This window comes from Pseudopodoces humilis, chromosome 21 (genome assembly GCF_049639895.1).
Source record: "Pseudopodoces humilis isolate 2021_Gansu_Grassland_sample_001 chromosome 21, ASM4963989v1, whole genome shotgun sequence".
Lineage (NCBI taxonomy): Eukaryota > Metazoa > Chordata > Aves > Passeriformes > Paridae > Pseudopodoces > Pseudopodoces humilis.
This window is the reverse complement of record NC_142220.1, coordinates 871,508-896,753: the sequence shown is the minus strand read 5'-3', so window position 1 is coordinate 896,753 and position 25,246 is coordinate 871,508. Positions and strand designations below refer to the sequence as shown.

General features: G+C 55.7%; 1 protein-coding gene across 1 annotated transcript in view; it reads right to left on the bottom strand.

Annotated features, from left to right (window-relative positions):
• Window positions 1-25,246, bottom strand: part of RPTOR (regulatory associated protein of MTOR complex 1) — a 96,546-nt gene that overhangs the window by 3,063 nt on the left and 68,237 nt on the right. Inside the window, exons 22-34 of the mRNA XM_005530668.3 lie at window positions 23,601-23,704; window positions 22,629-22,809; window positions 21,725-21,835; window positions 17,355-17,460; window positions 15,748-15,862; window positions 15,274-15,398; window positions 14,015-14,119; window positions 11,814-11,861; window positions 5,826-5,932; window positions 2,968-3,095; window positions 2,810-2,896; window positions 1,182-1,298; window positions 390-519 (exon numbers count right to left, since the gene is read on the bottom strand). Coding sequence (XP_005530725.2) covers window positions 390-519; window positions 1,182-1,298; window positions 2,810-2,896; window positions 2,968-3,095; window positions 5,826-5,932; window positions 11,814-11,861; window positions 14,015-14,119; window positions 15,274-15,398; window positions 15,748-15,862; window positions 17,355-17,460; window positions 21,725-21,835; window positions 22,629-22,809; window positions 23,601-23,704 — 1,464 coding nt within the window. The remainder of the gene's footprint in view (window positions 1-389; window positions 520-1,181; window positions 1,299-2,809; window positions 2,897-2,967; window positions 3,096-5,825; window positions 5,933-11,813; window positions 11,862-14,014; window positions 14,120-15,273; window positions 15,399-15,747; window positions 15,863-17,354; window positions 17,461-21,724; window positions 21,836-22,628; window positions 22,810-23,600; window positions 23,705-25,246) is intronic.

Here is a 25,246-nt window from a genome sequence, read left to right as displayed (position 1 = left end):
CAGTTTTTGCACAGCACCAGCCCTGTGTGAGAGCAGCCCAGCGAGGCACAGCTGCAGAGCCCAGGCAGGGAGGGAATAAACAGATGGAATTTGGGAATGTGAGCCTGCCCTGCTCCTGTCACCTGGGACAGCTCCTGTGGCCAAGGGCTGGGAGCTGAGCCGGGATGGGAAGTGCCCCACAGCTGGAAGGGACAGGAGCTGCAGCCCTGGGGAGCTGCAGGTGCCAGGGAGCAGCAGCAGCAGGGGCAGCACCGGGGTTTGTGTGGAGCTGGGCTCAGAGCACCGGGCTGGGACAGCTCCCCTCCTCTCTGGGGGGGTCTCTGTGCCACCCCCTCCTGCCACAGGGACACTGGGACGTGCCAGCCCCAGATGGCAGCAGGGATACAGACCCAGTGAGGGTGGAAGGCCAGGCAGCTGATGGCTCCCACTCTTTGTCCCATGAAGCCATCGTAGTATTTGATGTTGTTGATCAGCTCCCCGTTGCCGTTGTAGATGGCGGTGAACTGGTTCATGGAGCCACTGGAAGGGAAGGGATGGAACAGGGGATCACTGGGAATGCTGGGAGGGGACAGGATTGCTGCTGCAGCCCCTGGCTGAGCTGGGAGCCAGGCCAGAGAGCAGCCACATCCCAAAGTGGGACAGCAGGGACTGGTGGTAGGAACCACAGTGGCCTGTGGTCACCCAGGACAGGAAAACACGGACAGCTCCTGCCCAAACACACCCAGTGCACCCCAAACACACCCAGTGCACCCCAAACACACCCAGTGCACTCCAAACACACCCAGTGCACCCCAAACACACCCAGTGCACCCCAAACACAGACAGCTCCTGCCCAAACACACCCAGTGCACCCCAAACACACCCAGTGCATCCCAAACACACCCAGTGCACCCCAAACACAGACAGCTCCTGCCCAAACACACCCAGTGCACCCCAAACACACCCAGTGCACCCCAAACACACCCAGTGCACCCCAAACACACCCAGTGCATCCCAAACACACCCAGTGCACCCCAAACAAGCTCCAGGCTGTGTGGCAGTGGAGCAGCTGCTGGTCCCCACTCAGAGCCCAGAAATACAGACACTGAACAGGGATCCAGAGCCAGGGAAGAACCCTCCCAGGGAAGAATTTCTCCCCATTCCCTGTGTCCTGGCACTCCAGGGATGGCAGCAGCACTTACCATGCAAAGAGGTTGGCCTGGGGGTGGATGTCGAGGGCCGTGAGCCCCTTGACGATCTGCAGCACCTTCATGGACTCGGGCATGCGGGGGTCGAAGAACCTCACGTCACCATTGACGCTGCCAACACAGAGCCACGGGCTCAGGCTGTGCCCAGCCCTCCCCAGAGCCAGGAAACACAGCTGTAGGCACAGCTGTGGGGCTGCCCCTGAGCCCAGCACCTCCCTGGGGCATCGGGACAGGGAACACACACGGCCGAGTTCCCTCTGCTGCTGGGATGTGATCCCACACACGTTCTGTGCTGGAGGAACAGCTCGGGAGCGATCCCTCACTGCTGATCCCTCACTGCTGATCCCTCACTGCTGATCCCTCACTGCTGATCCCTCACTGCTGATCCCTCACTGCTGATCCCTCACTGCTCATCCCAAATTCCTGATCCCACCCTGCTGATCCCTCACTGCTGATCCCTCACTGCTGATCCCTCACTGCTCATCCCTCACTGCTGATCCCAAACTGCTCATCCCAAATTCCTGATCCCACCCTGCTGATCCCTCACTGCCTCTCTCGCTCCCAGCCCATCTCTGAGTGTTCCCTCCCTGTTCTGGCACTCCCACTTCACCCAGCCCTGAATTCCTGCTGCTCTGCACAGTGGGAGAGGGGAGCAGAGGGGATGTGCTGGTGCCATCCTCTTCTCCAGGTGTCTGGACACCAGGACCTCACTGTGTCCTCCCATTTGTTCTCCTTGGGTTTTGCTGTCAGCTGAAGCAGAGGGAACGGGGAGGGATGGAAGGAGGTGGCTCAGCTCCACAACCTGAGCTCCTCTGGGAAGAGCCAGACCAACATTCCCCAGAGCCCCAGGAGCAGCTCCCAGGCTGGAAGGGCTCTGAGGAGAGGGGGCTGCCAGCCCTCAGCTCTGGGCACGGGGACCTGACCCCTGGAGCTGCTGGAGGAGCTTATGGAGAGGAAGATTAAAACTCCAATATGGGAGCTCGACAAATCTGGCAGCTACATCACATAATCCCCTGTCTGAAAATCTTAATACATTTTTGCTGGCCCATCCCCCGCCTCAGGAATGTTCTGAATCCCAGAAAATTATGTTTTGTTTCCATTTTCTAATCAAGAAAAAGAGGCTCTTTGTGTGCAAACGGTGGCTTCGTGACAATAAATTCTGTTCTGCCGTTCCTTAATGGCCAAATCAGTACCTGCTGCTCTGGCTGCAGCATTTACCAGGCAGCAGGAATGGATTTAGGGAATTGCACAGGAATCCTGCCCAGGAACGTGCCAGATGCACCATCCACCATCCTCCTGTTCTCTCCCAGATGACCCCATGGAGATGCTGGCAGTAAAGCCCCCCCAGCACAAGATGTTCAGCACCCAGCTCCTGCTCCCCTCCCTCCCTTCCTCCTCACACACCTTGTGATTCCAGCAGCCTGTTTGCTCCCAAACCACACCAAGAGCCTTCCAAGGAAAGCTCCACGTCCCTCCTTGCCTCCTCTCCACCGAGTTTGGAGCAGGAGGTAATTACTGAAGGAGATCTCAAACTCCAGAGAACAGCAGGGATGGTGTTAGAGGGGTGTTTAAAGGGTTTTAAGGTTGTGGGGAAGGGCAGGCGGCTCCAGGACCCCGTGTACCTGACGCTCATGATGTTGCCCTCGGGGTGCTTCTGCAGGTAGGCCTTCACCACCCAGGCCGTGTGCTCGCGGTAGGTCATGACTCGGCTGGGGACAAGGGACATGTGTGAGGACAGCAGGACCCGTGTGGCCCCCGAGCCCCGGCAGTTCCCAGTTACCATTCACTGAGCGCCATCCTCCTGTCGAACACGCGGATGGAGCCGTCCCCCAGCCCCGCCACGATCAGCGAGCGGTGGGAGTCACAGGACAGGCTGGTGACACAGCTGTCAGCTCCCGTGGGAATGTCCTGCCGAGAGAGCACACACACCACGGCCTTCAGAGCCCTGAGCCCTGCCCCATCCCTCCTCCTCCTCCTCCTCCTTCTCCTCATCCTCACCTCATCCTGTTCCTCATCCCCATCCTCACCTCATCCTCCTCCTCCTCCTCATCCTCCTCCTCATCCTGTTCCTCATCCTCATCCTCATCCTCCTCATCCTCATCCTCATCCTCCTCCTCATCCTGCTCATCCTCATCCTCCTCCTCCTCCTCCTCATCCTCACCTCATCCTGTTCCTCATCCTCATCCTCACCTCATCCTCCTCCTCATCCTCCTCCTCATCCTGTTCCTCATCCTCCTCCTCCTCATCCTGTTCCTCATCCTCATCCTCATCCTCCTCATCCTCCTCCTCCTCCTCCTCCTCCTCATCCTGCTCCTCATCCTGTTCCTCATCCTCATCCTCATCCTCCTCATCCTCATCCTCCTCCTCCTCCTCCTCCTCATCCTGCTCATCCTCATCCTCCTCCTCCTCCTCCTCATCCTCACCTCATCCTGTTCCTCATCCCCATCCTCACCTCATCCTCCTCCTCCTCCTCATCCTCCTCCTCATCCTGTTCCTCATCCTCATCCTCATCCTCCTCATCCTCCTCCTCATCCTGTTCCTCATCCTGTTCCTCATCCTCATCCTCATCCTCCTCCTCCTCCTCCTCCTCCTCCTCCTCATCCTCCTCCTCATCCTCCTCCTCATCCTGCTCATCCTCATCCTCCTCCTCATCCTCCTCATCCTCATCCTCTTCCTCCTCTTCCTCCTCTTCCTCCTCATTCTCCTCCTCATCCTCATCCTCCTCCTCATCCTCCTCCTCCTCCTCACGCTCGGGTGCCCTGGCAGTGCCACCCTGCAGCCCCAGAGGAGCCGGGCAGTGCTGTGCCTGTCCCCGGACACCCAGCTCATCCCATCAGGGACCCGTGCTGGGAAAAGGCAGCTGGAGCTGCAGGGACAGCTGTGCTGGGAACACCTTCCACAGCCCAGGGTGCCATGGACACACCTTCCACAGCCCAGGGTGCCATGGACACACCTTCCACAGCCCAGGGTACCACAGGAACACCTTCCACAGCCCAGGGTACCACAGGAACACCTTCCACAGCCCAGGGTACCACAGGAACACCTTCCACAGCCCAGGCTGCTCCAGGAGCTGCAGGAGCTCATTCCACACCTCAGTCCTGTTCCTGCCGCTGTTCCAGCCTGGGCTGAGTGGGGAGAGGCACCAGGCCAGGGGATGCTGCAGCCTCTGCCCACCCCCAGCTCCTCCTTTGAAGCAGCAACACTCAGCAGAAGTGCAAATGAAGCACTCGTTCCTCAGCCCGAGTGCTTCCAGAGGTGTGGGTTTCTGTAGTTCAAAGAGGGAAGCACCTCTTTATCGCCTCCATTATTCCTGCTCTTTGTGCTGATTCTCACTTTCCCAGTTACTGAGTCAGGAAGTTCCAATCACTTGAATTTCAACACCCAATCTTCGCAATTAAAAAAAGAAACAACGTGTTTTTAGATACTTTGGGTGCAATCATTAATCGTCATCATTGAAAAGATTTTCGCCTCCTGAATTTTGCCGCTCCTTAATTTGCATAGAAAAAATAATATGTGAAAGTAATTAAGATGAACAGAGGCTTAATTATCCTGCATGGCAGGGTCAAAGTGTCGCAATTAATGTTCATCCAAGGGTAATTAATTTCGAGAAGCTTTGAAAACTCCACTTCCTTTTTATTCCAGCGTGGTGCCTCCATTCTCACCGACCACCTGCTTCTCCTTGGAATTTCTGAGAAACTTCCACGTGATTGTGGCTGACATGAACTGGAGCAGGGCTTTTTCCCCGTGCACAGGAGTTGTGTGTGTGCTTTCACAGATTTTACACTATTCCAGCTATCCTGTAATATGGAATCCAACTGCATCCCAGTGCTGTCCCTGCATCCCAGTGCTGTCCCTGCATCCCAGTACTGTCCCTGCATCCCAGTGCATCCCTCTGCATCCCAGTGCTCCCTCTGCATCCCAGTGCTGTCCCTGTATCCCAGTGCTGTCCCTGCATCCCAGTGCCAGTCCCTGCATCCCAGTGCATCCCTCTGCATCCCAGTGCTGTCCCTGCATCCCAGTGCTGTCCCTGCATCCCAGTGCTGTCCCTGCATCCCAGTGCTGTCCCTGCATCCCAGTGCTGTCCCTGCATCCCAGTGCTGTCCCTGCATCCCAGTGCTGTCCCTGCATCCCAGTGCTGTCCCTGCATCCCAGTGCATCCCTCTGCATCCCGGTGTGGCCTCTGGATTCCGCAGCCTCAGCTACCCCACACCTTGCTGCCCACCCAGAACAGCACAGCAGCGTCCAGGAGAGCCCTGACACTCCCAGAGTGTCTGTGTGGTTTTATTGAGCTTGGAATGGGCCCTGGGGCAGGGAAGCAGGGAAGCAGGGAAGCAGGGAAGCAGGGAATCAGGGAGGGAATCAGGGAATCAGGGAATCAGGGAATCAGGGAAGCAGGGAAGCAGGGAAGCAGGGAATCAGGGAGGGAATGAGGGAATCAGGGAATCAGGGAAGCAGGGAAGCAGGGAATCAGGGAATCAGGGAGGGAATGAGGGAATCAGGGAAGCAGGGAAGCAGGGAATCAGGGAAGCAGGAGCTCCAGGAGCTGGCAGCCCCTCACAGAGCAGCCCCAGGTGCTTTGGGGCACTGGGCCCATGGGATGGGCTCCAGCAGGGAGAAGGTGCTGTGGACAAGCGTTACCTGGACTTTCATTTCCCGATCCGTGTCCCAGATCCGGATGATCCTCACGTCTCCTGAGGTCATCAGGAGCCCGGTTTCTTGTTCCCAGTCCACCACCATCCCTGCTCCTGAGACACAACAAGGCAGGGATGCAAGTCAGGGCCAGCATGGGCAGAGCTGCACTCCGTGGAGCATCAGCTCTCCTGACCCCGTGTTCCAGACACTGTCACCACCAGAGGAAATGGAAAATGACACACACAGACCCCCCACACATCCTCCAGATGGGACTGGACCAGCTGCTCCTGGACTGGAGTCCAAACACGGCCTCTGGCCCTGCTCTGAGTGCTGAGAAGCCGAGCACGGGCGGTCCCTGCACCTCATGAGAACATTAAATGCTGGCTGGAGCACCCAGCTGGTGCCACCTCATGCAGCAAGAGCTGAGAGCTCCCGGCCCTGAGAGCTCCTCGTTCTGTCGGGAGGATGTGGGAGATGTTCTGGACAAGGAACAGCCAAGTCAGGGCTGCAGTGGAGTGAATTTAACAGCTGGTGGGAGCACAAACCAGTCTGCTGCACTGACTGGTGAGGAGGGGAACACCCTGCAGTGACAGCAGCTCCAACACCCTTACAAGAGCTTGCTCCTCATCCCTGAGGGCACAGATCAGTCTCCAGGGGAAGTTCAGCACAACATCCCATCCACGCTGCCTTAAAAACACAAACAGAAACCCCAGGAGCACCACGGGAGGGACCCAGAGAAGAACTCCAGGCTTGGTGTCTGTTCCAGCCCCTCGGGAGGGCAGAGACAGCAGCAGAATTCCTGCTCAGAGCAGAATTCCTGCCTCAGAGCAGCATCCCTGCCTTCCAGAGCAGCATCCCTGCCTTCCAGAGCAGCATCCCTGCCTTCCAGAGCAGCATCCTTGCCTTCCAGAGCACCATCCCTGCCTTCCAGAGCAGCATCCCTGCCTTCCAGAGCAGCATCCCTGCCTCAGAGCAGCATTCCTGCCTTCCAGAGCAGCATCCCTGCCTTCCAGAGCACCATCCCTGCCTTCCAGAGCAGCATCCCTGCCTCAGAGCAGCATTCCTGCCTTCCAGAGCACCATCCCTGCCTTCCAGAGCAGCATCCCTGGCTCCTAGGGCAGCATCTCTGGCTCCCAGAGCAGTTGTCCACCCTCTGCTCGGTGCCAGGCCGAGTCTGTGGTGCTGAGCAGTGTTTCATAACCAGCCAGAACTGGAGTCAGAACCCTCTGCAATGCATCAGGACTGCAGCTCCTGCCCCGAGCACTCCCAGTGCCTTCAGCACTATCCCCACTCCACATTGTGCTTGTCCACAAGGTAGAAACGTGCATTTCTCTGGATTTACTGCCAGCAATCATCCCCAGCAGGAAATCAAAGCCTGCCCCAACGTGCTCCTTTGTCACCAAAGGGCCACAAGCACCCTGTACCAGAACAGCACCGTCACAGAGCACAAAGGAAGCAGCAGACACATCCTGTGAACACCGAGTTCTCCTCCAGCACGAAGCAATGACCTTGTTTTGCACAGCTTCAGGGAAAACACTCTGCCCCTCTCCCCTCCCGAAGCATCGCGCCCGAGCGGATTCCCGGTCCTGCCCCGTCCTGGAGGAGGTCACTGATGTTCACTGACAGTCCCTCACCTCACTGCAGGAAATCCAGGCCTGACCTGGGAGCCTGCATCTCTAGCTTTAGTCAAATGGATCCCTCGGAGCGCCTGGCAGCTCGCAGGGCTGGAGAGCCAGGCAGGCGAGCAGGCAGTGATGGAGATGATAAACACCTCTGAAGTGTTTGCATTTGTCATCTGTTTATGGCCCATGTGACAGGATAAACCTGGCAGCTGAGATGGATCTGCCCATTCCCATCCCTGGTGGAGTTCAGCAGGTAAAGAGCTCCGAGGCAGCTCCAAAGCTCTTGATTTCCCAGGAACATCCCCCAGTTTGAAGGAAAGGTTTCTTTCTGACCAGCACCAGGCCCCATCAGCTGCAGCTCCAGGGGCTGTTCTGTGGAGGGGGACAGGGGAGAGGAATTTGGGGACAGAATTGGCATTTTTGGTGCCTCTCTTGGGTGCCTGTCAGCAGTTTGTCACTGAGGACATTCAGCAATGACAGCCAGACAGGCAGGGAGAGTCTCACAGAGGGAAGAGGCTCCAGAGGGATTCCACAAAACAGATGGGAAGGACAAGGGCTCACTCCCAACCAGGGTGGGAAAAAAGGAGGGAGATAATCACGGAATCCTGGGATGGTCTGGGTTGGAAGGGACCTTAACAACCACCTCATTCCACCCTGCCATGGGCAGGGGCACCTTCCACTACCCCAGGGTGCTCCAAGCTGTCCAGCCTGGCCTGGGACACTTCCAGGGATGAAGCTGGGTATGAACCTTGCAGTTCCTGCCTTTCTTATTAAAACTTAAATAGTTCAGCTCAGGGATAGCTGCTGCTCCCTGGAGGAGGGAAGGGCAGGATTTGGATCATCCCAAAGCAAAGATCTGCCTGGAGGTGCTGGGTCCTGGCTGCAAAGCTGCCTGTGCTGAGCCCTGGGCTGGGGGCTCTGCTCCTGCTGCACCCCAGTCGTGCCCTGGCCAAAAAGGGGATGCAAATGGGAATGCTGAACCAGAATTCCAACCTGTCTGAAGGGCAGAAAAGCCCTTGTACAGAAATGTCAGTCACTTGGAAGTGTGTGAGGGGAAGGAAAGCTTCCTCTGACTGCGAAATGTTCCACCCAGAGCTGGCACTCACAGTATGGAACGAGACAGAAATAGCTGAACTATTTCTATGTACGAGCAAAGGTTTGCATGGCAGAGATGAGACAGGATTGGCTCATGTTTCCATGCTCAATTCATAGTATTTTGGGATGAGGAGCGAATGTGGGATTGAATGCTAATGATCATTTCCTTTTTAATTAACAGAGGTCCTACTCCAGGATGTTACAACTGAGCCTGCAGCCCACCCACGGGGCTCTGGCTCCTGGGCTTGGCACCTGAGCTGCTCCTCACTCAGCCTGTCCTGCCCCAGGTGCTGCCCTGAACACCTGAACTCCTCCCTCAGCCCTCCCAGTGCTGCTCTGAACACCTGAACTCCTCCCTCAGCCCCCCCAGTGCTGCCCTGAACACCTGAACTCCTCCCTCAGCCCCCCCAGTGCTGCCCTGAACACCTGAACTCCTCCCTCAGCCCCCCCAGTGCTGCCCTGAACACCTGAACTCCTCCCTCAGCCCCCCCAGTGCTGCCCTGAACACCTGAACTCCTCCCTCAGCCCCCCCAGTGCTGCTCTGAACACCTGAACTCCTCCCTCAGCCCCCCCAGTGCTGCCCTGAACACCTGAACTCCTCCCTCAGCCCCCCCCAGTGCTGCCCTGAACACCTGACCTCCTCCCTCAGCCCCCCCAGTGCTGCTCTGAACACCTGAACTCCTCCCTCAGCCCTCCCAGTGCTGCTCTGAACACCTGAACTCCTCCCTCAGCCCCCCCAGTGCTGCCCTGAACACCTGAACTCCTCCCTCAGCCCCTCCTGCCCCAGGTGCTGCCCTGAGCACTGCACAGCCCCAGAGCCGGCTCTGCCTGACCTGCCCACCCTGACAGGAGCAAGCAGGGACACAGCTGCACACAGCTGGCACAGGGAGATGGCACACAGCTGCACACAGCTGCACACAGCTGCACACAGCTGGCACAGGGAGATGGCACACAGCTGCACACAGCTGCACACAGCTGGCACACAGCTGGCACAGGCCAGTGCTGGAATCCTGCTGCTCCCAGAATCCATGAGCTGCAGGGACCAGCCCTGCACTGCTGCAATGCATCAGGAGCTGAGAGCACAATTTTCCCCCGAGGAATATTATGTTCTTAGATAATGAGCAACAAATCTTCCACAGCTCAGGGAAAGGAATTTTTAAATGTCTGTGGTGGAGGTGGTGTTGTTTTTTGGTTTGGGTTTTTGTTGTTGTTGTTTTTGGTTTTGAGCCTTTTAAAGGCAGCACTGGCAGTTCTGTGTGGCTGAGTTTATCCACACCAACAGCTCTTCCTGAAGGTACAACTTCCCATGGCTGCTCCCTCAGGACTGCCCCTGAGCCAGAGATATGTGCCTGGATGGGACAATTCCATGGATAAATTCCAGGACTAACGTGGTGGAAGCAGCTGCATTCCCAACATCTGCCTTCACAGGAACGTGGCCAGGCTGTCCTTGGCATTTCAGTGGAATCAGGAATACCTACATGGAACACAACTGAAAAGCATCCTGGATTCTGACTGATCATTTTTTAATCACGGGCCCTCCTGGTTGAGCAGTGAAGCACATCCCTGCTTTCATTTCCAGGAAGCAGTGGGAGGGTGGGATGACCTCACTCATCATTAATTTCTACAACATCCTCTCAAAAAGCGTCACCCTCCTCCTGCCAAGGACTCTGCAGTGAGGGACAGCAGGAGCTGGGATGCTGGGAATTCAATTAAAAGAACACAAACCCCTGGAGCTGCCATTTCTCCAAAGATTTTATTGCCATCAAATGATCTGACCAGAACTGCGTCGCTTCTCCCGCAGCCCTCGCTCCTGATGTGGGCTCCTGGGAGATGTGGGAAGCCTCTGTGGGTCCCTCTGCCCCTTGGGCTCCAGGATGAGCCCGGGTCTGACCCCTTGAGCAGCTCCTGCTGCAGGCTGGAGCTGTCCCCCTGCTCCAAGCCCCATCCAGCCCAGCCTGGGACACCTCCAGGGGCGGGGCACTATCTAAACACTAAATGTAATTCCAGACATTTCTTACAGTTCTCCAGAGGGAAGGGGGAATGCTTGTGCTCTCCCTGCCACCAGGAGAGCAGAGGCAGCTGGAGAAGGTTTTTATTGACCTGCCCTGCCCGTGAGCAGGGGCTGCCATGGCCTGGCATCGATCCGGCTCCGGAATTCCCTGCAAGCGCTCCGTGGCCGGCTGGCTGAGCGGGGATTCCCTGCAGCCAAGCCCTGCTAATTTTAGCCTTTGCTGGGGGATGTCGGAGCCAGGCAGCAGCAGCAGCCACACATCAGCTCTGCTCTCTCCTGCCCCAGCTCCCACAGCCACACAGAGCTGCTCAACTCCACTAACGAGCTCTGAATCAGCCCCTGCCAGGAGCCGGGTGATTAATCGGTGCAGACACAGCCAGCTCTGATCAGTCAGCAAATATTAATAATTGATGAACATCCTGAGGTGGTGACGTCACCACGAGCAGCCCCGGGATGCCCTGACACATCAACCATCTGCTCCCACCCCCGTGGGACCCAGAGCCCCGCACAGCTTCTGGGGGAGAGGCTGAGGACTTCCTTCAGCTTCCCTCCGCGTGGCAGAGTGCAGTTTGTGACATTTTCTGCAGTCCCAGAATCCCAGGATTTGGGCTGGGCTCAGCTCAGCCATCCCAGCCCTGCCATGGCAGGGACAGCTCCCACTGTCCCAGTGTCCAGCCTGGCCTTGGGCACTGCCAGGGATCCAGGGGCAGCCCCAGCTGCTCTGGGCACCTGTGCCAGGGCCTGGCCACCCTGCCAGGGAAGAATTAATCCCATGGATCCAACCTAAATTTCCCCTTTTTGGCTTATCTCTGCCAAGGGTCCACGATTCTGAGGCTGCTGGGAAAGACCCCCCAGCATCTCCTTTGCACAGACCTTCACAGCCCAGGGGAGTTACAAACAAACCCCAGCCAAAGCCACATCAGCTTTATGCTGGCTCCATTGGGAACCTCCCACTCAAACCCTTCTGTCCAGGGATGGAAATCCAGGATTTGAAATCTCCCTGGGAAATGGAGACTCCCAAATCCCCCCAGGCCTCCTGTGGCTGAGGGAGCTCAGAGAGGCTGCCATGAATGTCCCTTGTCCCAGCAGGACCTGTGCCTGCCCAGGGAGCACAGATCCCTCCCTGCACTCCTCAGACACGGGGCCGAGGTGGAAGCAAAGCTCCCCAGGAGCCACAGGGAGCCAGGAATCCCTCAAAGCACACCAAAACCACCCCGAGGAGCTCTGCCCACCCCCCTGAGCATGGGGGACAGGACCAGCACTCACCTCCCTGCTTGCTTCTGTCCAGGTAGATGGACACCCTTCGGGCCAGACCTGCGGGGAGACAGGGATCAGGGGCTGGTGCTCAGAGCAAGAACCAGCTGCAAACAGGGACCAGAAACAGCAGCTCACCCTGGAAGAGGAGCAGCAGCACCCAGAGCAGCCCCTGCCCCCCTCCCTCGGTGCAGCTCAGTGTTTTTGGGAAGGCAGCAGCCTGTGAGGAGCAGGCTGAGAGCAGCACAGAGCCCCGTGTGCCTCAGCTGTGTCCCAGCACAGCCAGGACAGACAGGCAGGAATCCTGGCATCTGCACAAATCCACGGCACCACGGGGCTCCTGCCATGCCTCAGGGTTTCCCTGCCCACTCTGAGTTCCCTGTGGAAATGTGTCTGTGCCCCTCCCAGGCAGTGCCCCTGCCCTTCTCCCAGCGCTCACACAACCCAGCCCTGCTCTCCAACCCTCCAAAGGAGGCATTTCCGTGGTACAGATTCCTCTCTCCTTTTCTAAGTGGGAAAATGGCCCTGAAAGTCATGTTCTGGTCATGTTCTGGCTGTTCTCGAGAGCAGCTCAGAGCTGAGGGTGACATTATGACACAGGGGAAAAGCTGGGAGAGGAGGGAAGGAAATCAATAGTGGGAGCAAACAAACTCCAGTAAAACTTCTGAGCTCTGCAGCTTCAGAGATGCATCCTCAGTTTTCTGAGCCAGTGCTGGACCACAGCTGTGGTCTTGGCAGCAGATGACTCTGAAGACTCTCATCTCCACGGGGACTTGCTCCACTTAGCTCTTTTGAAGTGGCTACATTTACTTCTCTCTCCACAAACAGATCTGTCCCTCTCTTCTTCCCAATCTGCTGAGAAGGTGGAAGGCAAAGAAAACAGTCCCCAGACTGCTTCAGTCCACAAGGGAAAGAGAAAGCCAAGGGGAAAAAAAAAACCCAACCCAATCCTAAAGAGAACAGATTTAAGTTTCCCCAGTCCTGTTCTGGCAAATGGAACCACCAGCTCTCAGAGCTCTCTCAGCTCTGAGCTGTGTCAGACACTGAAAATCCTTTCTGGGTGTTAAATCCTGCCCAGAGTGAGGCACAAGCAGGCTCTGCCCTGGCACAGTGCACATGGGAGGAAGGCAGGACAATGGGATTGGGCTGAATCCTCCTTGCCCAGCACCAGAGGCACGGCCAGGGCAGCCCAGGGGCATTCCCAGCTTGAGAAACCAGGTCCTGAATCCAGGATGGGAAACATCAACCAGCAGCCAGGAAAGCTGGTGTTTGCTGGCACAGAACTACAGAGTGACACCACAAAGGGCCACTTGTCACCCCTCCTGGGCTCGCTGTGCCTCAGCAGAGCTCACAACAGCCCCTCCTGCTCCTGCTGCCACCTCGGGAAGGGCAGGTTCTGCCATCTGCACATCTCAACTGCCAGCAGCTCCTCAGCAGCCAGGCAGAGCCTCAAACACAGCTCCCCTTCCCTGAGACACGCAGGGAGGTGGAAAGGGAAAAACACACACCAGGCAGCCCCAGGAAAATCCAATGAAAGAGCTGTGTCAGGCTCCTGGGATGAACCACATCAGCTCAGAAATGAGAACTGTCAGCTTTTAAGGTCAGGATGAATGATGATGGTCATCTCATCTGACCTCCTGCTCAGCACGGGCCAGGCAGCCTCATGCAGCACTTCCTCCATCAATCCCACACTTCCATCAATCCCACAAAGTGCTGATTGAACCACAGCACACACAGAAAAACCTGCAGCCTTGATTAGAAATATTCAAGGGACAGAGAATTGCCATTGGAGCACTGGCACCTGATGGGGTCTGGGCAGGATGGAACATCCACCTCCTGGAGTGCTGTAAAACCTCCTATAACATCCCAAAATCTCCTGTAAAGTCCTAAAACCTCCCTAAATGTCCTAAAACAGATTTCAGGGTTACACAGACTGGTTTTCTGGCTCCATCCCACGTGTGGCTGGATGCCAGTGCTCCTTTTACACCCTTTTCTGCCCAGCATTCCGAGCAGGCCGATGTCTCACTGTGCTGTCCTTCTGCACGGGCCAGATTTAGACCACACGTTCCTCTGCCTCCTCCTGACCCACAATAACCAGGGAAGAACAGGTGCCAAAACTGGAGCTGGGGCTACGGGAGGTCACGGGTGCCACCTGCAAAGCTGCACCAAGGCTGAGTTCCACCCTGCCCCCCAGAAACCTCGCTGGGACCCACCTCGTGTGGTTGGCAGCATGTCTGACAGCCCCTGCCAGGCTGTCACCATCTCTGGGTTCTTCTCCAGGTCTGCAAAGTTCTTCCACACTCTGATGGCACCATCGTCTTGGGGGGCACAGAGAAAGAACACAAAGTCACTGCTGGTGCAGCTCCCACAGCTCCTGGTGCACCAGGAGCAGGAGAAGCAGAACTAAAGTCACACAGACCCCAAACCTCAGAGTGTCACTTCAACATTTTTTCTTGGAGTTGTTTTCCCTCTCTCATTTACATCCAAGAAACCTACAGCTTTGTTCTGCTGGAGCTGTTCTGGAGGAGCTTTTCTCCTCCCCTCAACAACACCTGACATTCAGTGTCTCTCCATTTCCTTGACATTCATTTTCTCCAGGATTCATCTCTGGATTGGTGCCAAGGGCCACACAAGTACCCACTCAACACAAAACAGCCCCACAGAAGCAGCAGCATCAAAGCCCAGCCCATCAGCAGCAAATCTTTCAAGAACATTGTGTATTTTTTTCAATTTGCTCCCCACCTGTGGAACTTCTGTGCTACAAATCAATAAATTGAAAGAAATATGTCCTAAAGGCTCTCTCAGCTCCCCTTGCCCCTCCTTTAATTACACCCAACCTGTAGAGTCGAGCAGGAAGCTGGAGGAGCTGTTAAAAACACTCTGCCTGCCAGGTCTGGAATGGTTCCTTGGGAGAGGAGCAGATCTGACTCACAGCTTGGGCTGTGACCAGCACAAGGTCTCCTCATGCAAGCCCCTCCAGCAGCTGGAGAGCTGCTCAGGTGAGATATGGACTGGAGAGAAGCTCAGAACCACCCGAGAGGTTCAGTGCTGAGGCTGAGCCCTGCCTGCTCTACATCGACACAGCACAAGGAACAGAACTGGAGCTCTGTGCTTTGGCTGCTGCACAATTTCAGCTCTGTGCAGCAGCTTTAACCAACTAAAATCACCTTTCCCCAGGAGGGGGTGACCACAACCTTGCAAATGACAAGCCAAGACTCAGATGGGAATGGCTTCAGCAAGTGTTGGACTGGGCAGTCCTTGCAAAGGCTTTGCAGCACCTGCCTGAGAGATGGCAGCAGTGGCAGGAGGAACTCACAGGTGTGATCTGGAAATGGCCTCCTGCACTGAGAGCAGCCAGGGAACAGCAGGGAGGGAAGAGCCAGGCTGGGACCAATCCACGGAGGGGAGAGAAGGAGGTGCAGAGCAGCTCACCTGGGCTGGAGGTGTGCCAAGGCCCCCGTGTGAGCTTTACCTGTGGCAGTGAGCAGCAGGGAGCAGTCCTGGCCGTTCAGGTACTCCATGGCCGTGATCCGCGTGTACCGAGGGTTCCCGTTGTGGAAATAGTCCAGCTTTTCCCCTTTCTCCCAGTCCCAAAAGCTGTGGGAGGAAGAAACAGCAGGTGAGTTCTCAGTTCTCTGTGTGAGCTGTGGAGAGCTGCACTCGTTACCCAGCGTGGGATTTCTCCTTTGGAGTTTGGCATCATTTGGTGAATAACGGAATTATCACGGAATCGTGGAACGGTTTGGACTGGAACCACCTCAAAGCCCATCCAGTGCCCCCCCTGCCATGGCAGGGACACCTCCCACTGTCCCAGGGTGCCCCAAGCCTCATCCAGCCTGGCCTGGGACACTGCCAGGGGCAGCCAGAGCTGTGCCAGGGTAGGATTTCAATCCCTGCAGCTGCTGGGAGAGAGGCAGGACTGTCCCTGCTGCCACCCAGCCCTCACCAGATGCTGTCCTTGTCAGCCACAGCGATGCAGGGCGTGAAGGGATGGAATTTCACCACGGAGGGCACGCCCGGGTTCCTGTTGAGGAAGATCTGATCGTCCAGCCGGGAGATGCCTGCGGGGACAGCAGAGCTCAGCCCCAGCTGGGGACAGCCACAGCTCCCCCTGCCCCAGCTGTCAGCAGGACCCCCCAAACCTCCCTCCTGCCAGGAGCTTCTCACACCCTCCCCAGCTCAGTTCTTGAGGTACAAACCAAGAACTGGTGACAAATCCTTCATCCCTCATGCTGGCGAGCAGCCAAAGCCAGGGAAATGCCAGGTTGTGATGAGGAAAAACCAACACTATTTCTTCAAAATACAAAATATGAAAATGCCTTTTTTTTTTTTTTTTTCCCAGTTTAAAATACAGCATTTCACTGTAGCTTGTGGATTATTTATTTAACCTTCCATTTCAGTTCCCCCAAATTTTAGGTTAATTTGCAAATGAAATATATATTTTCCACGGAGACCTTGAAATGATGGTTAAAGACTTCTCCCATCTTGTCTTGAGAGCAGTTTGCTATTCACAAACAGTGTTGGGACCCCTGACACTGCTGGGTTTTGGCACTCTCTGAATTCATCACACAAACCCCTAAACCCAGGAGACATCCATTCAGCCCAAGTTTGTTTTAGAATGCATCCATTGAAGCTAATTTTCACTAAAAGCTTGTAAGTCTATTTTAATTCTTTTTAATATTTCACGTTTTCATTATTTTTTTAATGAATAGTGGCATTTCAGTCACTCGGGTCAAGCAACCAAATATGAACACTTGTCGAGAAAGAGATTTAACTTCTCCAGGCAAGCATGAAAAATCCCCTTCTTTGTATTCCATCAGATCTGCCAGGCCATCTCCTGGGCTCCAGGATCATCTCTGGATTTCTCTGCTGGATGATATTCCGCAGTTTCCCGGCATGGAGCTCCACTCTGCACTCACAGGGCTGAGCCCTGGGCACTTTTCCTTCAGCACACTGGGATTCCCAGCCCTGGGAGGAGCAGCCCCCACCCCAGCCCTGCTCCCGGGAATGCCACGGGGAGGACAGCAGCAGCTCCTGGAATTGTGGCTCTGCTGCTCAGGGCACACCAGCAGGGTAAAAAGAGAAATGCAAATTCCTCAGGAAGCTTCATTAGGTTCCACTTTATTCGGATAAATTCCTGTGCTGAGAGAATTCCAGCCCAAAGCTGCCCCAGAGAGCCCTAAAGATTCAACCCCAGGCTGCTCCTGCCGAGGCAGCACGGGCCTGAGGCACACACACAAATATCCCAAATAAAATGGGATACAAGGAGTAAACAGTGGCTTCCAGAGCTCAGCAGAGCAGGGAAGGTGAGAGACATCCCTGGGCTGTCTCCCGAGCTGGGGGGACAGGTCCAGCAGCCCCAGGGTGTGCCTGGCCCACATCAAACCCTGAGCCTGCAGCTCCGGACCCTTCCATCCCCTTGGAGGCAGAGCCTGAGCTGCTCTGGGGCGAGCAAACCCAGCAGCTGAGAGCAGAGGGCTGGGGGAGCAGCAGGGACGGGGATCAGGGCTAATTGGGGTTTTCCAGCACGGGGGAAGCACGGGAAGCACTCACCCTTCTGGATGATCTTCTGCGCCTGTTTCCTGACGCGGGCGTTGCGCAGGAAGCGCCACTCCCGCTCCTTGCGGATCTGGCTCTCCAGGTCGTGCTCCTCGGGGATCTGCCAGGGCAGGAGCACACACAGACACAAGCAGTGACCCCCAGGAGCCCAGGAATTAGCTGAGCCATGCTGCAGTGTCCGTGGCTCCCGGCCCCTCTGGACGCTGCAGTCTGATCTCGGCACAAGGCTGATTTCTCTCTTAACTCTCCTCGGCTGAGAATCATCACGCAGCAAGCCCGAGATCAGAGAGGGAGCACAGCCCTGCTACAGCCAGCTCACAACACACTGAAATCTTCCTTTTCCTGCTAACCAAGGGCTGCTGGCTGAGCAGGGCACGGATACATTCCCAAATCCCCGGGATGTTCGGGTTTCCACCACCATTTACCAGGAACAGCCCTGTTCAGATTCCCTGCTCTGGAAAACCATTCCCCTGTGTCACCTGGCTTTGATTAGACACAAAATTCCCCTTGAAAACTGGGGAGTGGCCCTGCAGTCACAGCCACTCTGAGCCATTTGATGAGATCTGTTCACAGCTCCAGCAGCCCAAGGCTCCCCTCCAAAACCTGTGCTCCAGGCACGAGGCCAGGACAGGCCAGCCCCACGGGATTCCCACCCTTACTCAGAACACAGCTTCCAATGGAATAAACTCGTAAGATCTCACCCCAAACCATGGCAGGAGCAATATGTGAGGGGTTTTTCATTCTTAAAAAATTATCCAAGACTCCCCTGCTCCAGAACCGCCCTTGGATTGAATAAGGAGCTGAGCTACAGGGTCCTGATCCAGCTTCCTTTGATGCTGGTTGTTCCAAAGGTCCTTCCAACTCCTGCAGAAGGAAGACAAATTCCCCACAAACAAACCCTGTTTTCCCTGCATAAGAAAGTCCTTAAATCATCTGCCACTGTTACAAACACTGCCTTCAAACCATGTTATCCTTTGGAAAACAGCTGTGACTGAGTTGGACTTCTGCTTCTGTGAAATAAATAAAAAATAAGAAGCCCACCCTCCACCTTTCCTCCTGGCAAAGAAAAAAGCACTTTATTTCAGCACAACACCTATTAGACAGGCAATGACAAACGACCCCTAATGAAAAGCAGTAAACAAACCTGGGCTAAAATACATCAAAGGAATTTGAGAGGGGAGAGATGACACCTACACCTTAATGAAAATCCAGCTTCTCCAGGAATAAATTAAAGGAAGCCCAGGGAAGAGTCAGAGCACGCAGGCAAAAGCTGTGCTGGCCCCCACAGCCACCCCCTGTGAGGCTCTGGGGATCATCCTGCCAGCAGGGAGGGGGGATCTGTGGAAAGGTGAAGGCCAGCTCTGCTCCCTGCCCCGGACAGCTGCAGGATGGGGACAGTGACAGGTCCCTCGCAGGGCTCCAGCCTCCCCCAGACAGGGACCAGGGAGCACCTGCACCCTCCCAGCGCAGTTTTCCCTCTCTGAGCTGGGTCTCTGCCTCTCCCCGTGGCAGTGGGTGCCAGGAGGGGAGCAGGGAGCAGCTGGCAGAAGGCTCCAGAGGCAAATCCAGCTCTCCCTGCTCAGCATTCCTGCAGCAGCTGCAGGATCTCACTCCCCTCCCAGGACTCCCAGCCAGGGCCAAGGCGCAGCGCAGCAGCTCCGGCAGGGATGGAGCAGGAAGGGCTGCTTATGTAATTCTCACCTTCCAGGATCCTTCCCAGCTCCTGCCTGCATGTTCTGCCAGCCCTGGAAATAACAGATGCTGGCTCCCGCTCTCCTTGACTCAGGACTTCCTGACAGCTGGCACCGAGGCTTTCCTGCGCCCCGTGGCTCCCAGAACAGCCCTGAGCCACGAGGGACTGCAGGAAAAGCTTCTGCAGAGATCAGAGCTGGGCTAGGGACCTGCTTTTCCTGGCACATGGAGAATTTCCAGTGCAGCATTTTCCTTCTCCTTTTATTTGATTAGATAATCAATAAATCAAACCTAGAATGATGGCTTGAAACGGAGCCCCTGATTTACACTGGAAATTAATCCCTCAGTCTTTCCAGTGAAAGCATTCTCAGGGCAAGGTCCATGAAGCAAAACTAAATCCATAAATTAAATATGACTAAGATGCACTCACAGTCATTTAATGTTTATTCATTACAGGAACAGTTGTCTTTCCCTGTTTATGAAGGCAGGCAGCAGCTCCAAAAGAACGGCTGGAATTAAGCATCAATGTCATTTTTCCATCAGTACTTGCTACACTTTTAGCCTTTTTCATGAGGCTGAAGCTCCCAAAAGGCAGCAGCCACCAGCCAGGACTGTTCCCTGTTGCTGCAGGAACAGGGACTGCAGGAACAGGGACTCCATGGAAACTCAGGCAGCACTCGAGCTGTCAGTCCTGACTTCCAGCCAAGAAAGCTCAGAGAAAGTTCTCACAGAGACATTTCTCCCTGTCCCTTGCACACACACCAGCCAGTCCAATCCCAAAGTTACCTACCATTCCCTGCTAGGACAGGCTAACACCTGCAGGAAACTCCCTCTCCTTGGCCTTTCAAAGCTGCTTTGCAGAAGTAACAGGGAAATCAGCTCTCCCTTGTGTGATTGGGAAACACAGATTTGGTTCTGTTCAAGCTTCAGCCATGGCTCCCTGGGAGACACGGAGCACTCTGGGATTGCAGAGCACTCCCTTTCCATGCCTCCCCTCCCTGGCTCCTGTGAATTAGTATGGGAATGCTGCACGTTTTTTATTGCCTCCCCTAAAGCAATTCAGTCTATTTTATGTGCAGGAAGTAGTAGTAAAGCCACTCCCCTACAGAGCTCCCCATGTCCCCACTGCCCATGCCTACCCTGATTTATTTTATTAATAAAGACCCCCCCTCTTCCCTGGGAAGAGGTTTTCTTAAGGAGCAGACAAATGATTTTAATAACAACTAAGAGCTCACACATCACCTTCCTCCTCTTGCGCTCTGCTCTGAGCTTGAGTCAACCTGGGCTCCTCATCTTGAGGAGAAATAGCCCTGGTGGAAGCTTGGCCAGGCAGCCCAGCCCCACATCCCAGATGTGCCCATAGGAATGGTTCCAGCAGAAAGGGAATTTCACAGCAGCTGAGGAAGAGTCAGGCAATCGCTTCACTGGTGATTCCCTCTGGAAATCAAGAGCCTGCCCTGTTCTGATATCCTGAAACTCAGGCAATTACCTCACCCCAGCACCTGAACATTCCAGGAGCGTGGGGATGATCCCAGCTCCGGTGGGGCAGCACTAAACCCACACCATTTCCTCATTATCACCACCTCAGCAGCAGGGCTTGGACACAAACATCCGCTGTGAGAGGCATTAATGGAGCCTGGGCATCGTCCTTGCCGGGCCTGGCAACCCCTGCAAGAGATGGAGCTCAAAGTCCTGACACCTTCGGGCTCCCTGAGACTCCCAGAGCACCTGAAAGTTGCCTTTAATGAAGGAGATTTACTGCTTGTCCTGTTTCAGACCTAAACCTGAATCCTGAGCTTTGGCTAAAACATTCTGGGAATTTAACAGCTTCTCTTTCCAGTCACTGATATCTTTGCCCATCTCTTAAGAGCTCTGGTTTGAGTTTTTCCTGGAACAAGGTTTCTGTTTCTCTCTCACTTCACACAGAGACAACTTAGTTACCCGAACAAGTCACTTCTGAAGAGACCTGGATGCAAATTTGTCATTTCCACACTTATTCTTTGCTATAACACAACTTCTTACATTTTTTTAAACCTTAAAACCCAACAACAATGCTCCCCAAGCTTTCCCCAGGCACTCGTGGGCATCAGGCACTCGCACCTCCTCCTGTGTGAGTTAAAGGTGTCTGCTGGAAGCAGAGCCCAGATCCCAGTGAGGACAGTGGGGCAGAGGGTCTGTCCTGCTGCCACCGTGGCCTCCCCCAGGGCAGCCTCCCTCCACCACTTCTTTTACCACAGCCAGGAGATTCAGCTGGAATGTCAGAAGGCAAACTGCATCTCTCTTTCTGCAGCCTCTCACTTCCTCTTCTGGGAAAAAGGGCCTTCCTTATTCCATTTATTTATTTTAAAAGCCAATTCATTTTAGCTATCATGCCATTTTCTATATGCAGAGGAGCACAACATTTCAGATGGAACAACTCTGCAGCGCAACCAGGCAGAACTGGGGGCTCTGGACACAGAACCTCTCCTCATTCCTACATCTTTTGGGGATTGTGCTCCATGGGGAGCTGAGCACTTTCCCCCTGTCTGTCCCACCCTCACTGACCCCTCTGCTCCCTCCTTCCCTCTTACACGAGCAGCACCATGTAGGGGAAATCCATTCCTTTGCCTCCCCAGCTGGCAGGAAAGAGAAGGGACAAAGGGCCAGGGGCCAGCCCAGCCCAGCAGGGTTACCTTCATGACGGGCTGGGCGAAGTACTTGGCGCTCCAGTCGCAGAACCCCGTCTGCACCGCGGCCGAGATGAAGCTCTTGTGTCCCACGGCATCGTCAGCATCATCGGCTGTCTGTGGGGAGGGGACAGGGCTCACCCACCTGCAGGGCCAGGGACACCCCCAGGGACACCCCCAGGGACACCCCCAGGGACACCCCCACTGCCCCAGGCAGGCACCAGAAAGCTCCAGCCCTGCCCAGCACAGGGAACTCGGCACACGGCTTTGGGCTGGGGCGTTACGGTAATCCTGGGAAAGGTGACCTCAGCTGGAGCAGCCCCGTGGCTCCTCAGAGAGGTCCCAGCAGGAGTTCTGGCACAGGCTCCCAAGGATGTGGTGCGGGGAGCAGCGAGGATGGGTGAGGATGAGTGGATGAGTGTCTGTCACACAGCACAGGACACCCCAAGGGAAAAGGGAAAAGCTGCTCCATTCCCTCGGCTCCCAGAAATACAATCCAGGCTGGTGCTGCCAAAGCCCAGAGAAGGGAAGTTCTGCTGGGGCTGCAGCACCTTCTCCTTGTGGCCACAGCTGTCCCTTGTCCCTGCTCTGCTGGAGAGCAGCCCCGAGGGTCGGGGGCTGACTCTGGGCTGGCACTCGGGCACACAGATGTTTACTGAAGAATAAGCCATGGACTGTGATTAGACACATTGCTTAGTGGCAGAAGTGAATAATGCCCTATCAAAAGCTATAAAACACAATTTATCCTGAAGAAAATAAATAAATCAATTTTTATTTGGCTGGTTAGAGGCAGCCAATCTGGATTAGCAGCAGCTGGAAGCAAACGAGGGATGCACAGAAATAAACCACAACCAACAGAAAGTGGGACAAACCCCAGTGGGGAGAAGCTGTCAGAGCTAAGTCTCCTTACCTGTTCTGGGCCTTTGTCAAACATTTTCCTTGTCCTGGGGAACTGGTGGGAGTGGGGGGTGTACTGGACACCCACGTTGGTGACGTTGGGGCGCACGGACGCCAGGTCCCGGCTCACCGGCTGCTTGGGCACCTCGTTGGTCAGGCTGGAGCTGCTGGTGCTCGTGGTTGGGGGTGACCCTCTGAGGGACAGGACAGAGGGACAGGGTTTGGCCACCACTGGACACGAGGTTTGTGTGTGCATTACGTTCTTTGCATTTTTCTTTCTCACAAGTTTGTGTTTCACTGTGGTGCCTCCTCTGCAGAAACATCACAATTCCTCCAAAGGCCAAACCGACCCCAAACCGATCTGTGACTGTGCCAACTCCACACTGAGGGGATGAACCTTCATGTTCTGGGAATCTGTGATGCCTGACCTTAGTCACCCAGACCAGGCACCGCATTTCCATGGGGGGACCGAAGCTTCAAACCATTTGAATTTAAACTGGGCCAACTCGGAATCTTACTGGTGCACACTGGTTATGGGACCAGCAGATCTAACGTGTGGTGTTGTCTCTTGGAGAGGAGATTTGGGAAATAATCCCGTTTTCAGCCCCCAGCACTCTCTGTTTCCCTGCAGTTTAGGCAGGGTGTGCTGTCCATCAGTTAACCTCAGCTTTTATCAGCTGCAAGTGCAGCAGACACAGCTCAGACGTCAATGGGAATTTGGGCACCACAGCTCAGGGAAGGTGAAAGCAGCCCAAGTCAGCTCTGCCTTTCAGTTCTCTGTTGGACACCCAGCTGGGCTTGTTACTCTTGGCCCTAAAGGAAAATGGGAAGCAACTCCCCACCTTTTCTCAGAGCTTTCCTTCCTGGACACCTCCCCACAGCAGGAGCCACATTCCCAGTCCCCAGGGCAGCTCCCTGGCATGGGGCCGGGCAGGGAGCAGCCACCCCACCCACAGAAGGTTCTGGAAGGCCGGGCTGGACTTACCCCACTTGGTGGATGTGCATCCCCTTGTTGGTGGGGCTGGCAGGGGCCGACTGGGTCAGCGAGGAGGTGTCCAGGATGCGCTGGGGGCGAGCGTTCACCGTGGCCTGGGGAGAACACAGGGACCTGAGCACGGCCAGCCCGGGCAGGGGGAGCTCCCTGGGGGCTCTGGGGTCACACCGAGCCCCTGGGCACCAACACCAGCTGCTTTCACTGCTCGTTTCAGCAGCACCGCTCACCCGAGGGAGCCTCTGCACTCTGAGCCTGCCCCAGCAGCCCAAAGCCAGGGCAGGGGCACAGGCTGGGAACCCTCAGCTGCCCAGGGCTCCCACCAGCCCTTCCCTCATGGCTGAGCCCTGCGGCTCCCACCGTGACTGTGAATGATAGAGCACGATCTGAGCCTGGGGGAAAGGAGGCTCAGGGCTCTGCACCAGTCCCTGGCAGGACAGGGCAGCAGGGTTCTGCTCCCAGGGACAAGAGAACAAGAGGAATGGCCTCAGGTTGTGCCACGGGAGGTTTAGGTTGGGTATTGGGGAAGATTCCTTCCCTGGAAGGGCTGTGCTGCCCAGGGCAGGGCTGCAGTCCCCATCCCTGGAGGGATTTACCAGCCATGGGGATGTGGCACTTGGGACATGGGGCAGTGGTGGCCTTGGCAGTGCTGGGGGAATGGTTGGACTGGGTGGGCTCAGAGGGATTTTCCAGCCTAAATGATTCTGTGATTCTGTCATTCAGCCTCAAGCCTTCCATTAAAAAACACCTGGACAAAGCAACCTGGGCTGAAGCAAATGTTCCTCTTTAAGACTTTTTGATTTCAGAAAGTCTCTGGAGGCCAACACTGAACCCTGGCTCCTTGTTGTTTGTTTTGGTGCTCACAAAAAGCAGGTCTGGGCATTTTCCAAGGCTCAGGCCGGGAAGGAGAACTGCACCATTCCCATCTGCATCATAAACATAAATCCCAAGGCAGCCGCAGCCTGGGTGAGGCCCAGCAGTGCCTAATGAGCGCAGGGAACAGAACAGCAGCAGATTCCCTGCAGGAAGGCTGCACGCCTGGGCAGCCCACACACCGGCTGCTCACACCCAGCACAGCCCCACAGCCCTTCTGGAGAAACAGATCCACAGCCCTGGCTCCACTAAAAACCTGAGCAGGACACTCTGGTCTCGTTTGGTAACAACAATCACACAATCTCAGAACAGTGGGGATGGAAGGGACCTCAGGAGGTCACCCAGGTCAAACCCCTGCCAAGGCAGGCCCACCTGGAGCAAGTGACACAGGAACGGCTCCAGGGGCTTTGGAATGTCTCCAGAGGGGATGGAGAATGGGACATTGAGAAGAAATTCCCTCCTGTGAGGGTGGGCAGGCCCTGGCACAGGTGCCCAGAGCAGCTGGGGCTGCCCCTGGATCCCTGGCAGTGCCCAAGGCCAGGCTGGACACTGGGGCTGGGGGCACCTGGGACAGGGGAAGGTGTCCCTGCCATGGCAGGGGTGGAGCGGGATGAGTTTAAGGTCTCTTCCCACTCAACCCATTCCATGGTTCTGCAATGTTTGGTCCCCCAGCACTCTCCAGATGTGGAAGCCCATGGATAGCTTGGTCAGCTGCTCCCCCTGAAGCCCCCAGCCCCAGCCAGGTCCCCCAGGCCACAGCGTTCTGC